The sequence below is a fragment of the Thunnus albacares genome, chromosome 13, assembly GCF_914725855.1.
Source record: "Thunnus albacares chromosome 13, fThuAlb1.1, whole genome shotgun sequence".
Classification (NCBI taxonomy): domain Eukaryota; kingdom Metazoa; phylum Chordata; class Actinopteri; order Scombriformes; family Scombridae; genus Thunnus; species Thunnus albacares.
Genome location: NC_058118.1, coordinates 26,170,353 through 26,184,819, shown reverse-complemented (window position 1 = coordinate 26,184,819; position 14,467 = coordinate 26,170,353). Strand labels below are relative to the sequence as shown.

Here is a 14,467-nt window from a genome sequence, read left to right as displayed (position 1 = left end):
TAACTATCCCCTGTGCCCATCAGTAAATGGGAAGCAATGTGACCCAGGGCAAATACTTACATGTAGTGAAAATCATATGCGCTAATAGGGGTCAATGAGAAAATAAGCAAAATGTTCTTCCTGCAGAAGTTTACCATGACCATGGACATTTTGACCAGCTGAACGATTAAGGCTGGGTGGAGGTTGTAATAGACAGAGTAAGGAAAAACGGTTCCTCCCCTTGAGGATCAATCATGTATCACATTACACTGCATGAATCCATCTTTACTGAGGCCTGCATTAAATTGTAATTAGCCGCCCAGTGAGACTTTGAAACATCATCTAATTACTTTCAGCTACTATGGATTACCTTACTCTCAAATATTTACTGAAAACTGATTTAAAGGATGGGTTCATTATTTTTCAAGTCATTCTCAAAACAACAGTCAGGTGCCCAAATGAGCATCGAAACATGTTTTGCTCGCTGTAATCATTTGTCCTGTTTATACTGACCGTTTGAAGATACCCTCAAAAATGTAAGTGATGGGGAACAAAATCCCCCCAAAAATACAGTGGATATCTCACACAGTTAGTCTTTTCAGTAAAAAAATTCTCTGTTAGAGTCTTGACAGACATTGTTTTCCTGTTAAGCTGCGGTGGAACGATCATAACAACAAGAGGGAATTTGGAACTAAAAAGACAAAACTTTTGAACGATATACAATATACAAGTTAATCAGACAAATTTAGACAAGTGAAGCCATCATCAAATAAACTTTCAATCCATTTTTGCATGGAAGGAGGGCTGTGGGATTTTGTCCCCCATCATTTACATTGAAAGTGTGTTAAGAAGGGTTCTCAGTATGAACATGATTACAGCAAAAAAAAAAAACCACAATGACCACAAAGTTACTTACTAAAACTCGATCTCCGACTCGAAGATCCTTATCTCCAGCTTTCTTAACCGAACCACTGTCAGACATGTTGGACCCCGACTCGTTGCCCGTTTTCACGGCGCTGTTGAGCAAGCCCTCTCTGAGTGGCACTACCACCCGCTGGCCAGGAGGGGCACCACTGCCGCCTTGCTGAGTCTGATTCTGGGCAGAGAGTGAGTCAGTGGAGTGGCTGTCGCTCCCCTCTCCCACTGGCTGTCGGTTGAGCTTCGAGGGTCGCGTGAAGATGCCCTGGAGGGGCTGGCACTCAAAGTAGCGCACGCCGCCCACTGAACCATCGTTTTTGCCAACTAGGTCATTCAGTATCACGCCTGCCCACTGTCCCGGGGCAAACTGGGTCTCCCCTAGGTAGGCAATAACTCCTGGTTTGACACCGTTGACCCAGACCTGCTCACCCACTGTGTAATCCCCCAAAACATCATCGCCTTCTTCTGAGATTTTAGTTGGTGTGATGGGCTTGAGTGGAGCATCTGGAGAAAAAGAGACATATTATATATTATTTTACATGTTATACAGTGTCCATATAACAAAAACAAAAGCAGGTCCCAATGGCAAGAAACTTGAACAGTACTGAAATAAAAGTAATGTTGTAACATGTGCATGGAAAGTAGATCAGTACTTGTTATTGTAATCACATTCTCCAAGCCACAACCTTCTAAACACTGCATACATTGTGAGGACATCCCCATTCAGTCCAGCAGAATCGCCTTCACACTATTCATCCTGTTTGACCGTGTCATGCTGGCAAAAAAAAAACAAAAAAAAAAAAAACTGCTTGTGTGGCAGCATAGCAGCACAACTGTACAATTTGTGCAAGATTAGGTGTTTCTCTAATTCCTGAAAAGTGGGTCAGAGAGACGTATCTGTGATATACCGGTGGTGATTAACCCTGCCTCTCAGCCCTGTGATATCATCTGTTTGACACACAGATGAGCTGGGTCTGTTTTTTTCCACAGCAGCCTGTAAACTGAGCAGGGCACCATTAGCACGCGGTCTACTGCACCGCACTGCCAGTAAAAGTCTGTGTTTATCTGTGTATGTATGAGTATGTGGGTGAGTGTTTGTGTGTGTGTGTGTGTGTGTGTGTGTGTGCAGGAATGGTTGGTGCCAGGGCTGTCTCCCCAACACCCTAAGAGAGGGCCTGGGGCTTTGTGGGCCCCCAATGGTTGTGCTTTCTTTCTGCCCCAATTGCTCCCATATGTTGTTATGAGAGACACATTCGGCATGAATGCAAATTGGTAAAACTTCAAAGAGGTTTTCACTTGATGATACAGTTTGAAAGTTTTTAGGAATGTGCTGCTTCTGGTGGATGTTTATTTTGGGGGAAAACTGTCGCTGACAATTTTGCAAAATCCCAAGTGATTATTTTAAGAAGAGACATTTTCCAAAGTGTAGTCCATTTGCTCTCGCCTCGTTTTGTATTGTACTGTAACATTTCACACAAAAATGTCAGCTGACCATAAGATATTGACAGTCTGAACATGGGAGCAGCCAGGTCTCTCATCGATCGGTAATGTGTCAAAATGAATGTGGCCTGGGGCGCAGCAGCGTTTCCTGCAGCTCGGCTGGATCACAGTTTCAGTGATGGTTTGAAAATATAACCAAGAAAACCTTCCAGCTAACAAAGTTATCATCCAACATTTCTGTTATCATTCAGTCATTTCTCATTGATTTTGATTTAATTATGTCAAAATCATCCAGAGATAAAAAAAAAAAATGTATGATTGACAATTATTTCTAATCTGTGAAAATGTCTTAAACAGTAAATACTGAAAATTATATAGTAAAATGCATTCTCAAAGGACCAGTGTGTAGGATTTAGTGGCATCTGGCGGTGAATGCCCCTCCCCCTCCCACAAGCATGTGAGAGAACCTACAGTGGGTAGGTTGATGATTATACACTAATTAAAATATACTTATGAATATTATCTTCCATTTCTGCCAAGTCTGTTCTGCTAGACGCTACTAAATTCTACACACTGCACCTTTAAGATCAAATTGTAACTTGATACGCTTTAAAGAGATATCACTGGTGGGAAAGTCAGTTAATTTTAGCTTCCAGTGAACACACATCTCCTCAGATGACCTTATCATAAGGCACCATATCATATGGTACTGTGGAGGATTTCACAAATATAAAATCCTATTCTATAGTGTAAAAAAAAAAGTATTTCAGCAATTTAATATTGCATTTGCATAATTACCGGGGACTTTCAAGAGACATATTTTTATGCATTAGTCCCTAATATGGGTCAAGCCCCAAAAACACAGGATCCTACATTTCTCATACTGCACCCACAAAAAAGTTGATGATCATATAGACCAGCCAAGATATATGTATATATCATTATTTTTACATAAACAAAACAAAAAAACACATCATCATCCATTACATTTATTTATTATTTATAAGAACTGTGTCAAATAACTGTACTGAGCGGATTTTCCAGTGTAAAAATAAACTTGTCTGTGCACAAATAATGTAATGGGGACTTTTCACTGTAAATCGTCAGAAAATAGTGGAAAATGCATTTTACAATTTCTTAGTGCCCATTGTGCCGTCTAAATAAATGTCTTGTTTTGTCTGAACAGTCCAAAACCCAAAGATACTGAGAAGCTGCACCCAGCAAATGTTTGGTATTTTTGCTTAATAAATGACTAAAATGATTATTTGATTATCAAAACAGTTGCTGATCAATTTTCTGTCAATCGAGTAATCCATTAATTAACTAGTCGTTCCATTAAGTAACTAGTTGCTGCATTTTCTTGTATGTATGCATTTATTGACCATATATACAGTATATGCTGATGCAGTTATAGCTGCGATAAGCAGAGAAAATTACACTGTTATTGTGTTACAAGTGCCTTTAGGAACATTATATGACCTCTAATACATGGCGGTTATTAATTACTGTACAGTGATTTTTGTAAAAGCAATGCAACATCTGATCCAGGCCAGCAAACCCAGCGTGGCGTTTAAAAAACCTGAGTAACCCATGATTTGGGTTGCTGCGGCAACAAGAGAGCGAGGGTAAAAGGATCCTCGGCAGAAGGAAGACTGGAAACACAGCCTTTACTTTCACTATTGTGCTTGGCCACCTCCCACCACCATCTGAATCCCACTATTCATCAGCTCTGCACAATGAAACCTCTACAGCTTCCTCCCGTCCCTCCTCCTCCTCCTCCTCCCAATTATCCCCCCATCTCTCCCCGCTTTGCTTACACACATACCTCTTTCTCTGGCCTCTTTAAGTCTGCTTATTTATGATCATTTTCCACAATGACTATCATCTTCACTCCCTCATTTGTTCTTTTTGTTTTAAATTGGGCTTATCAGTCAGTCAAAGCTGACATTGTGTTGTTGTCTTCGGCAGTGACTGTGGCAGCTGTGTAAGGCTGAGCGGCACAGACTGTAACAGATGGAGGGGGTTGAGCTTGAATGTTTTTGACTTTTGATCAATTTGTTGCTTTTAAATGTACTGTGATTCGATCTAATATCATTGTAGACATGAAGGACATCAACATCCACAAGTTATGTCCCACATTTGAGGGACAAATCAGCACAAACAGGTTTTCAGTGGTATTATTATCTCTTCAAATGACCAATTAAACTTTTTTGGGTCAAACTTTCAGTAAACAGGGAGAACAGATCACTGGTGGGTTATTACAAGGCTGTAATTAAATCACATTTCTTTCTCTGTGTTTTCAACAGCAGTAGATACATTTCCTTGGTTGCATGTTTGTATTTGGTTGATTTGGCCTCATGTTGCCAAGTTACAGGAGATCTTGGATAGAGCTGCAAAGATTGATTAGTCATTCGACAAAAAGTTAATCAACAGCTATTTGGATAATCTTTTTTTTCTTTTAAGAAAAAATGCTATGTTCTATGGTTCCAGCTTCTTAAACGTGAATATTTTCTGGTTTCTTCAGTCCTCTATGATGGTAAACTGAGTATCTTTGGATTGTGGACTCTTCTTTGGGACAAAACAACATATTTTAGGTTGCGTTATGCAATTTGTATCAACATTTTTCACCATTTTCAAATATTTTATATATATTTTATAGACTTTTATTGACTAATTCATGAAATAATCCACAGACTAGTTGATAATGTAAATAATTGTTAATTGCAACTGTAATCTAAGGCTTGTTTCATCACATGGTTCGATAGTTTGTTCACTGGACAGTGTTTAAGGAACCTTTGAGATTTTGGCAACAATGGTTGGAGATGAGAAGAACAGGAAAAGGGATTAAACTGAAAATGATTAAACTTTCTTTCACCTGATAGGCATGAGCTCTGTGATGTGGTTGACCTTCTTTATTTTTCACGTAAGAGGTGATTCACTGTAAAAAAAATCTTGCTAATGTAAACAACACAGTTGCAGTTTTCTAATAGTATCAGTTTTGAAAGAGGAGTGTTTTCAGGTTTTGGTGCAACGTGAGGTCAAATGACACTGAACCAAAATCATAAAAGCTCTATTTTGTTCTGTTCTGGGAGTGAATTTGCCTTCAGTCACGTTATTTACAAGGAATGTACTGTTCTCTTCATTCCAGCTGACATAATAATGTCTGTGATCAATTTTGATCAGAGTGAACTGCAAGTTATGGAACGACTGTTGCTATTAAGCACTTATAAGGTATAAAACTACGGACACAAAGAGCAGTTTCAACAGGCAACCCACCGTTTAACAACTGATGTGAAACAACTATTATGGGATACACACAAATATCCGATCATGGATCCAATTGTGGAATTTGCCGTTTCTATTGCGGTAGCTCTCTCTCCCTCTCATTGTGGGCCATGTTGCACATTAATGAGCAGGACTGATTTATGGCATTATTGGATTTACATGACTGTTGCATAAAGGTGATGAATCACTGGATTTGCCAGAAGCAGATATTAACATGTGGTTATCTACGTTTCTCAAATGAGTTTCTACCAAAATTCACTATATCACGATATCTTGATATAAATTTACATATACTGTGGTGAGATTTTAATCCTCTGAGTCCATTTTTAGAGCATTTTTCTCTTCAAACCTCTTGACACAAAACCCGCTGTCACAATAAGCAAGACAAATACATCATGAGAAGTTTTGATTGTTGTGCTTCCATGTCGTTTATAACCTTTAGGTGGATGCTTGTGGCTTAAAACCGCTTGAAACGAACCAGTTCTTATCAAGTGATGTCTAACCAAGTCTAAATTTAGGTCTTTATAACTGTTACAAATAGCCACACCTGAGGGCGGGGCGAAAATCCTGCCATAAGAGACAAGACTCGATAAGTAGGCTATACAAATTATAACCAAGGCACATTTTGGGACAGTCTCTCCTCCAAGGCATTCATGGTGCTGCACTTAACACAAAAGAGTCACAGAAGTAGTTGTGTAAAAGAAAAAAAGTCTTAACAGAGAGCTGGAGAGGTTGAAATCATGTCTATTGCTGTCGAATTGTTGTTGAATATTGAAGGTACAGAAACTGTAATATTTCCGATGTCAGAGAGATGTAAAGTCATGGTGCAGTAAGTACGGGTGTGTACTGTATGAAAACTGTGAACTCTAAGGAGTCAAACAAATACAAGAATTTATATCTTTCCAAAAAGGCAGATATTTCTGATTTGACACCAGCTTTCGAGGTTCACAGGAGACGTGGCATCACGAGAGGTGGCTGTTATTTTCTCATCAAATGATGCAGAGGAAAGGCTGAGATGCTTTCCTCTATTCGCTTCCTACACGGCTACAGCTTCCTCAAGAGGCTGAAACACTTCTTTAAATTTAGAAAAAGTATACTCTGCCAACTTCCGACACCATGGCCGCTTCCCAAAATCTTCCCAGCTAGAACCAACAAACAAGAGGGTTGAGAGTTTGAGTACTAGGCCAGGTCAGAGTTAAGACTATCTGGGACAGGAAACTAATCCCTTTATCTAATTACTGAGGCATCGGTAATATCCCACCGATATCTTATTAGTGTTTTATAGCCAACTTGAGGTAACATGATTCTTGAAAAAAATAAATAAATCATAATAATCAAGGGCACAAGGTATCCTCCTATTTAAACCAGGTAGGCTGACTGGCTAACCAGCCAACTGGCCGACAGAGACGTTAAACCTGGAATTAATCGCACTTATAAAAGGATCTGCCTCAAAAAGCTCAAAAAAGGCTCCTATGTGATCTAGTTGCTCCTTAAGTATTGGACAGACCTGATCTCAGCTACTCTGCATGACTTTAAAAGTGCAGTTTGATGGTTTTTCACGTATTTTATAGTTCATATATCTTTATATAATTCATATATCTACCAAAATGTTTTGGATATCTTAAAAAAAGATATTTAGGGGAAGCCATTTCAACACAAATGCATGAATTACAATGTGACCAGTCAGAATTAAAATTCAACATATCTGTACTTGCATTCTGGCTAATAAGAATGATAATTAAAGATTATTTTTAAATACATTGTCACTGGTCATAAATGAAAAAGCCGCCTGCCATAGAAAATACTATATTTCCCCCACTAGCATGGTAACACAGGATCACTCCATACAGTGTTTACATGCATAAAGTACGAGACTGGGGAACGAAAGCAATGCTTCATTAGTCACGATTGTGTATTTTCTTTTGCTGATAAACAGGATGCGAGCAAACTTATGAGTCCCTTCGTGTTAGAAACAGACTGTTTAAAACCACAGTCAAGAATTCAGTTCTTGATGTGATGAGCACTAGTCACATAAGGACAGCTACCTAGCAGATGAAAAGCCCCGAGCAACAGGCTTCGGTCTGTGTGCAACATTAAGGGATTAACGTTTTGAGCTGGTAATGGAGTTCAGGATGATTTCAAACACAATTTGAGCTGTTCTGCCCTCAACAAAGAGAGAAACAAAAATGACCTCCGGGCCCAAACACAGACTTGGACGGCCAAATGAAAGCAATTTGTGTTTCCTTTCTCTCACACCGCTCACTGTATAAATGGATTTAACAAAGTGTGGAAAGAATATGCTTAATGTTCTTTGAAATGTGTTTTATAACATTCAAACAGCTTTTCAAATAAGTCTCTGAGGACATAGTTCACAGATTTATAGGCATCAACAGTGTTGTCACACACAGTTTGAGACGAATATTCATATCTTGCTATTGCACTAGATTTTTTCATTTCTGAGGCAGAAACAGATTTAAACAGTGTCCTTCACATCTAACTTTAATTTAAACCTGCATTAACTGATTTTTTGGCCATTTAAGGGCAGCAGAAACAAGTAGTGAACCCAACACTGACACATCCTACCCTTTGACGTTGAAGAACAGTTGCTTATTGCAACCGACAATTACTTCTGTTATCGATTAATCTGTCATTTTCTTAATTCATCGATTAGTCCTTTAGTCTTTAAAATGTCAGAAAACGGTGAAAAATCTCAATCATTATTTCCCAAAGCTGCAAGATGCAACCTCAGATGTTTTTGTTTTGTCCCGACCAACAGTCCACAACTCAAAGATATTCAGTTTACTGTCATAAAGAACTAAAGAAACCAGAAAATGTTCACATTTAAGAAGCTGGAGACAGAGAATCTAAACATTTGGAAAGAGAATAAATAAAAAGACTTTTTAGAGCTTTTCCCCTAAAAACAGGTGCCTGCTGCGGCTGAAACAACGCTATGAGAGCTTTGAGAGTGAACCAAAACAGTAAAGTTGCAGCCAGAGAGCTAAACAATGAGCTGAAACTCACTATAAAGCTCCGTAAAGCCGAGGGGAGCTTGCAGAGTGGCTGATAATTCTCTGTAGGTTCATCACTACGAGAGACGCCTCTGATGTTGCATATTGTGATTTGATACTCTGTTATTATAAAAATATCAATTAAAGCTGCTTTAACATTCGCAGCATCCAGAGGGAGCATAGGAAAATATGAACTAGAGCAGGGTTTCAGGTATTTGCACCACTTTAACATCTTATTAGTCACTTGCACAGTTTAGGTCTGCCCCTGCAATAGCTCAAAATTAAGAAAACCATCAACATAATATTAAATAAGATCTCTGGCAGTGCACTGAAGTAATTAGTAACAGTATATGGTTCAGTAAATGTTACACTTCCTGTGTTGAAACTGTTTTTTTTCTTCCCTCGCTCTCATGAAATTCCACAGTAACCATGAACCATGACACACTTGTGGCAGCCTCGGATAAAAAAGCCTCTCATACACACTGATGCTAATGAGAAAAAAAAAAAGTGTACTATCAGCCAAAGTGGGCTGGCTATTCTTCTGTTGTGTTCACTTCAGCTGGAGCTTTAATTCAGCAGAAAGAGAACTGACATGTGTGTGAAGCTGGTGGGACGGGGCTGTCATGTGAGCTAAAACTGTGAGAACAGCTGTGATTACAGGCAGGGGTTGTAATTTTGTTTTAGATTGTTTTCCTGAAACGTCTCATTTTGGTTGGTAGTGTTTCAATAGCTGTAAGGTTGAAGTCATGTATAACGATTTTATGTGCTACATTCTTCTACCTTTTTAGATTTCTGTTGCATTTTTTCTTTCTCCAGGTTTTCTTTTTGTGTCAATCATAATAAAGTTGTCTTGTATTTGTGGATTTTTGTATTCCCTGCAAGTGGGTGATAATGCTTTCAAGCGCTGTTTTTTGGTGCTGTGGGTCAGAAAACATATTTGCTTAAAAGGCCTTCTGGGAATATCATCATACTTTAAAATAAAAAGCTATTTTGCTTCACATCTTCTTCCGTTTTACAATAAAAACAGTATCTGAATAGAATAAAAGCGGCACCCACTAATTTTTTGGCTGCTGTAAACACAACACAGACATATTTACCTGTAAATATCGCTGTATAAAGTTGATATGCCAAAAAGATGCTTGTTTACTCATTCAGCTGACACGGAGCAACATTAGCATTCATTTGGAGTTGTGTTTCTGACCACCTGATGAATGTAAGTCTAATATCCACCCTCCTTTTAGCTCTGTTTTGGTCTCCACCAACTCCTAAGGGAAATATCTGGCTCTCTAGATGCTAAATTCTCCACTATGTTCACCAGCTAGTTGCTTAATTTGTCTGTCTGCCCTTTGGTGCTGGACGGGTAGTGTACAGTGGCTTTATCAGAGTTTTTTTCACTGATATCAGCTGTTTGCTGCAGCTGGAAAGAGGGTTTATGAGAACGGTGAGGGTTTACCAAAACAGTGAAGTAAATAATGAGCTGAGAGATGCTAAAGTGCTCTGTAGTGCTGAGGGGAACTGTGGAGTCAGGTGGGTTTGTCACTACAGGTGATCCCTTTCACATTTCACGTGGTCATTTAAAGGTAAAGTCAGCGATTCTAATCCGATACACTTTTTGTCAAATTCATCAAATATCTCCTCACGGTCTGCTAGCTGTCAGTTCTGTGTGTGTGCTGAAAAAAAAACATCTGTTGTCCATCCAAAGCACTGGCTCTGTAAATGGACATGTAAACACAGTGGTGGAGCGAGCCACACAACACTACTCCAGCCAATCAGAAGCAGGGGGTGTTCGTGTTTTCTCATGGAGCAGATCTGCTTCGATTTTTATTAAATGTATCAATCCACACTGAATCAGAGACAGTCTCACAGAGACCCTCTGTGTTTATTTACACTCTGAGTCTGTTTCTGTCTTGTTTTTGTTCAGTAAATTTCTGTTGTCAGTCAGCCTGGTGAAGGCAGTTTGTCTGGTCGTTGTCCTCTCAGCTCCCCAGGAGCTGCAGCTAACAGACGGCTGCCTTCTGTGGACAGAGACGCTGAACGTGGGTCGAGTGAGAAGTTAGGAAGCCGCAGAGAGGCGGAGAGTGTGGGGATGAACTGTCGTGCTCACATGAGACGTGATAATGTGTGAGAGGAACAGAAGTGACTCTACAGCTGACACATCGCTCTGGATTCTGCCATATTTCTCTGTTGGTCGTTGCCATGGCGATTGCGTGTCCATGAATTTGAGGGGCGGAGTTTCTGAAGGAGCACGAAGGGAGTTGTGTATTTGTTTGGGTGTTTAGTTCGAATATCAACAATCTTTCTCCAGAATGACTGACTCTAACTTTAATCCATTGTAATTATTATTAAAAAAAGTTAGTGCTCCTTTAAAATAGCACAAGAGAAAAACTGCATAAACCCACAAACTATGAAATAAGCAGTTGCCACACTTTATATAACAGAGAGAAAATTAATCCAAAATTGGTGGAATTGAATAAAGTGTAATGAATGCCTTTCTGGCTGAAACATGATTATTTACTATTTTCTATAAAATATAATGAGAGAGAGCAGCGTCTGCATCCAAACTGCTGAAAGCAACAAGAAAAGCTGAATTGTAGATCTGAGTAAATCCACTGGAAGATGAATTAAAGAAAACACTTCCAGCAAAAATCAGGTCCTTAAGGAAGGCCGACTTAACTTCCAAGATCAGGAACACACTACAAGGTGCTCATCCCATGCTTTTCTTGCCATCATACAAAAACACTTTGGAAACTGTGTGCATGTAATCTACCGCAGCTGTGCTCTAGTGAGTCATTAACACAAATAAATGGTCCAAGCCACTTCCGGGGATGAGAAGAAATAAGTGGAAGACAGAAATTCCTCATATTTTCCACATGGGGTCAGGAGGAGGAAGTAACTTACTGTCTTTGGGGACAACAGGGCTAGAGGTTCCACCCGCTGAGGTCCTTCCCACTGGGCTGGAATGCTTGGGCCCGCGGCCAGGGATTTTCAGTCCACTGGATTTGAGCATATTCATTCTACAGTAGCAGGGAGACGGCCAGGACCTGAGAGCTCCTCCCTGGGTGATGAAGGCTTGTGGATCAGGCACTAGATGCGGGAGCGGTGGCTGTCGCTCTCCATGTTTAGCTGCTGGAATGAGACGGGAGGGAGAAAGAAGTGATAACTGTGGGAATAATTAACAGTATGATAAATAAGCAGAATAAGGGGGTGATGTTTTCAAGTGCAAGCTTGTGAAACCTGTATGAATGGAGCAGACAGTTGGAGACCTAAGTTGGACAACTGACAACAACAAAAACAACAACAACAACTGGATTTCACTGAATGTTTATGGACGGGTGCACACAGTGTTTGTGGCTGTTTGTACACTAAAGCAAAACAGCACAGTGTTTTTCCAGAGATTTCCAAACATTGAGCATTTTTCAATCTTATCATGGTTTGGAAACAACCATATTTTGTGCAAACTTACATTCCTACCTACTATTTACTAAAAGTATCTGCTTGGAGCAGCAAACTAGGGGTTAGGTTCCCCTGAGAAGTCACTAGATCAATCTAAGGGGCAACCAAGGATAAGGCAGGAAAAATGCAACATTTATATTACAAAAAATGTTTTTCTTCTTAAAATTTTTTCATGTGAAATACCTCTTACTCTTCAGGCCTTCAAATGAAACAGTCTAAGAAGTAAAGATCACTTTTTGGTTGAACTACTCCCAACTCATGTTGATTCTAGGCCATAAATTATGACTAGAGTTCATGAGTAATAGAAAAATGTTGGGAAACAGTGGCTTAGAGGAAACCACAGTTCCCTTGAGTGATTTTTATATATCAATATAGCCACGTAATGACAAAAAAAACAAAGATTCATATTGACAGTAAGAGTTAACACTGACAGAAACGACACCATGCATTACATGTGTTTATTTCTGGCTACAAACACATTCACATTTGTGTTGACAGCCGGTTACAGCGACCTAAAGGTAGAAACAGAAACGAATGAGAGGTCGGCTCTGTTACCATGTTGTAATACTACACTACTGCTGCAGTGCCCCTGAGCAAGGCGGTGAGCCCACAACTCATTAATCAGCAACCACAGACTGTAATGACACGGAGACACTCCTACGGCAAGTTAAGTTGTGTCTTACTTGGGTCTGTACTTGACAGTTTATCTATAAATTAGGAAGAATCCATGTTAACCTGATCAACACCTGGTAATCCATGGTAATTACAATAAGTCAAACTATTGTTATTATCATTGGATGTGTCACAGTTGATTTATTATTATTAATAACGCCCCATTGCTTCATATATTCATTCATGGTTAACTTATCAATTTCAACAGAGTGATAATATGACTGAGAGTCAATGTAGGCCGGTGCCCAAGTGGAGCATGGCCTACAAATCATAGCCCAAAGACCATTAAGGAGAAATAATGCTGTTAGAGCCTACAATAAACAACACACATCTGGTGGAGGCTTTTAAACTAAAACACTGGGTAATTAGAAAAGAAAGCCAGCTGATTTCTGGCATAGCTTATTCATCATTTTATATATTATTTTTTTATCCACATTCAGATAATGAAAAATGGGCATTTTAATTTTAGATCAGTCTTATTAAAGCTGTCGAGACTGATGGTTTTTGCTATAACTGAAGTAAAAAAAAAAAAAAAATGAGGCCCTGGGTGTCGACTGCTGTGATTTCAAGATAGCTTAAGCTATTCTTCTTCATAAAGGCCTGAATGAATTTTCCAGTCGACACCTGATATCGCTGAAAACAGGCTGAAAGCGTTTGTGTGATAATGCGCACCTCAACAAAATGTTTGATCCATTGTTGTAGCTACTGCGGCAACGTGGTCCAGACTGTCCTTCACTTAAACCCTGACTCCCTCCCGGAAAAAATGATACAAATGTACATTAATACAGGAAAATACTCACCTTCCTATGTGAAATTAAAGCGCCCGAGGAGTGTCCGAGAAGCGGCCAACTTTGAATTTTCTTGCCAGGGAAAGGGGGGGATCAGTGGTTGCCACTCCCTGGGATGCAAATATGGATGCTGAGCAGAAACTGAAAGGGGAGTCAGCGTGGATCAGTGGATGATGGCAACAACTGCACAGACTGAGCAACAGACCGGTGATGGTTTAGCAGCAGGCCCGCCGGTTCATTTTCAGGATGAGAGCTACAGCAGCTACCAAAGAGCGCAGATAATCGACATGAATCGCCGTTTTAGTGGCCGGACACTGGCACACGAGTCCCGATGGTTTCCGAAACGAAACGCAGCATCAGCAACACTGAAAACCAACTTTTCCTGCTGTCTGGCGGTCTGATTAAAAACGCTGTACTCCTGGATAATCTCTCCCTTTTTTTTGTCGGTCTCTTCTTGCTCTTGTCGGTTCCCACTGTGTGTGTATGTGTGTGTGTGGATATGTTGGGTTAGCACAGCCTCCCTGTGACTCAACCCACCGGCTAGACTGAACAAAGGGGCTGGGAAGCAGAGCCTCCTGGGGGAAAGATGAGTAGACTACAGACTAACCCATCTCTGTGACGTGGTCCGTTTAAACGTACGGCGATTTAATATGGGACTCGTTCATCGGTCAAAATACATGACTCACATTGCATTAGTCAATATCCTTTCCCATCACTGGTGCTCCCTTTTTAATTCGGCATGAATAAAATCAACAAAAACAACATTTTCCGCAATAATATGTAACATTTATGATGCGACCCCTAGTGTTTTTATATCCGCCTTCGACAGTGCATCTTCATTGGAGAACATCTGGCGTACCAATTACACAATTCATAATTTTACACGAATGAAGAGCTGTTTCAAACATTGTGCGTATGCCGAAC

General features: G+C 39.9%; 1 protein-coding gene across 9 annotated transcripts in view; it reads right to left on the bottom strand.

The window, feature by feature from the left end:
* The window catches only part of clip2 (CAP-GLY domain containing linker protein 2), a 49,220-nt gene extending 34,753 nt beyond the window's left edge, over positions 1 to 14,467 (bottom strand). For 3 of the 9 annotated variants that reach the window (XM_044371512.1, XM_044371514.1, XM_044371518.1), the window contains exons 1-3: positions 13,556 to 14,466; positions 11,529 to 11,756; positions 896 to 1,401 (exon numbers count right to left, since the gene is read on the bottom strand). In XM_044371512.1, coding sequence (XP_044227447.1) covers positions 896 to 1,401; positions 11,529 to 11,643 — 621 coding nt within the window. In that variant the 5' untranslated portion in view covers positions 11,644 to 11,756; positions 13,556 to 14,466. Of the gene's footprint in view, positions 1 to 895; positions 1,402 to 1,550; positions 1,835 to 11,528; positions 11,757 to 13,555 lie in introns of those variants that run through there. The other 6 variants (XM_044371510.1, XM_044371511.1, XM_044371519.1 and 3 more) reach the window with 6 other exon arrangements.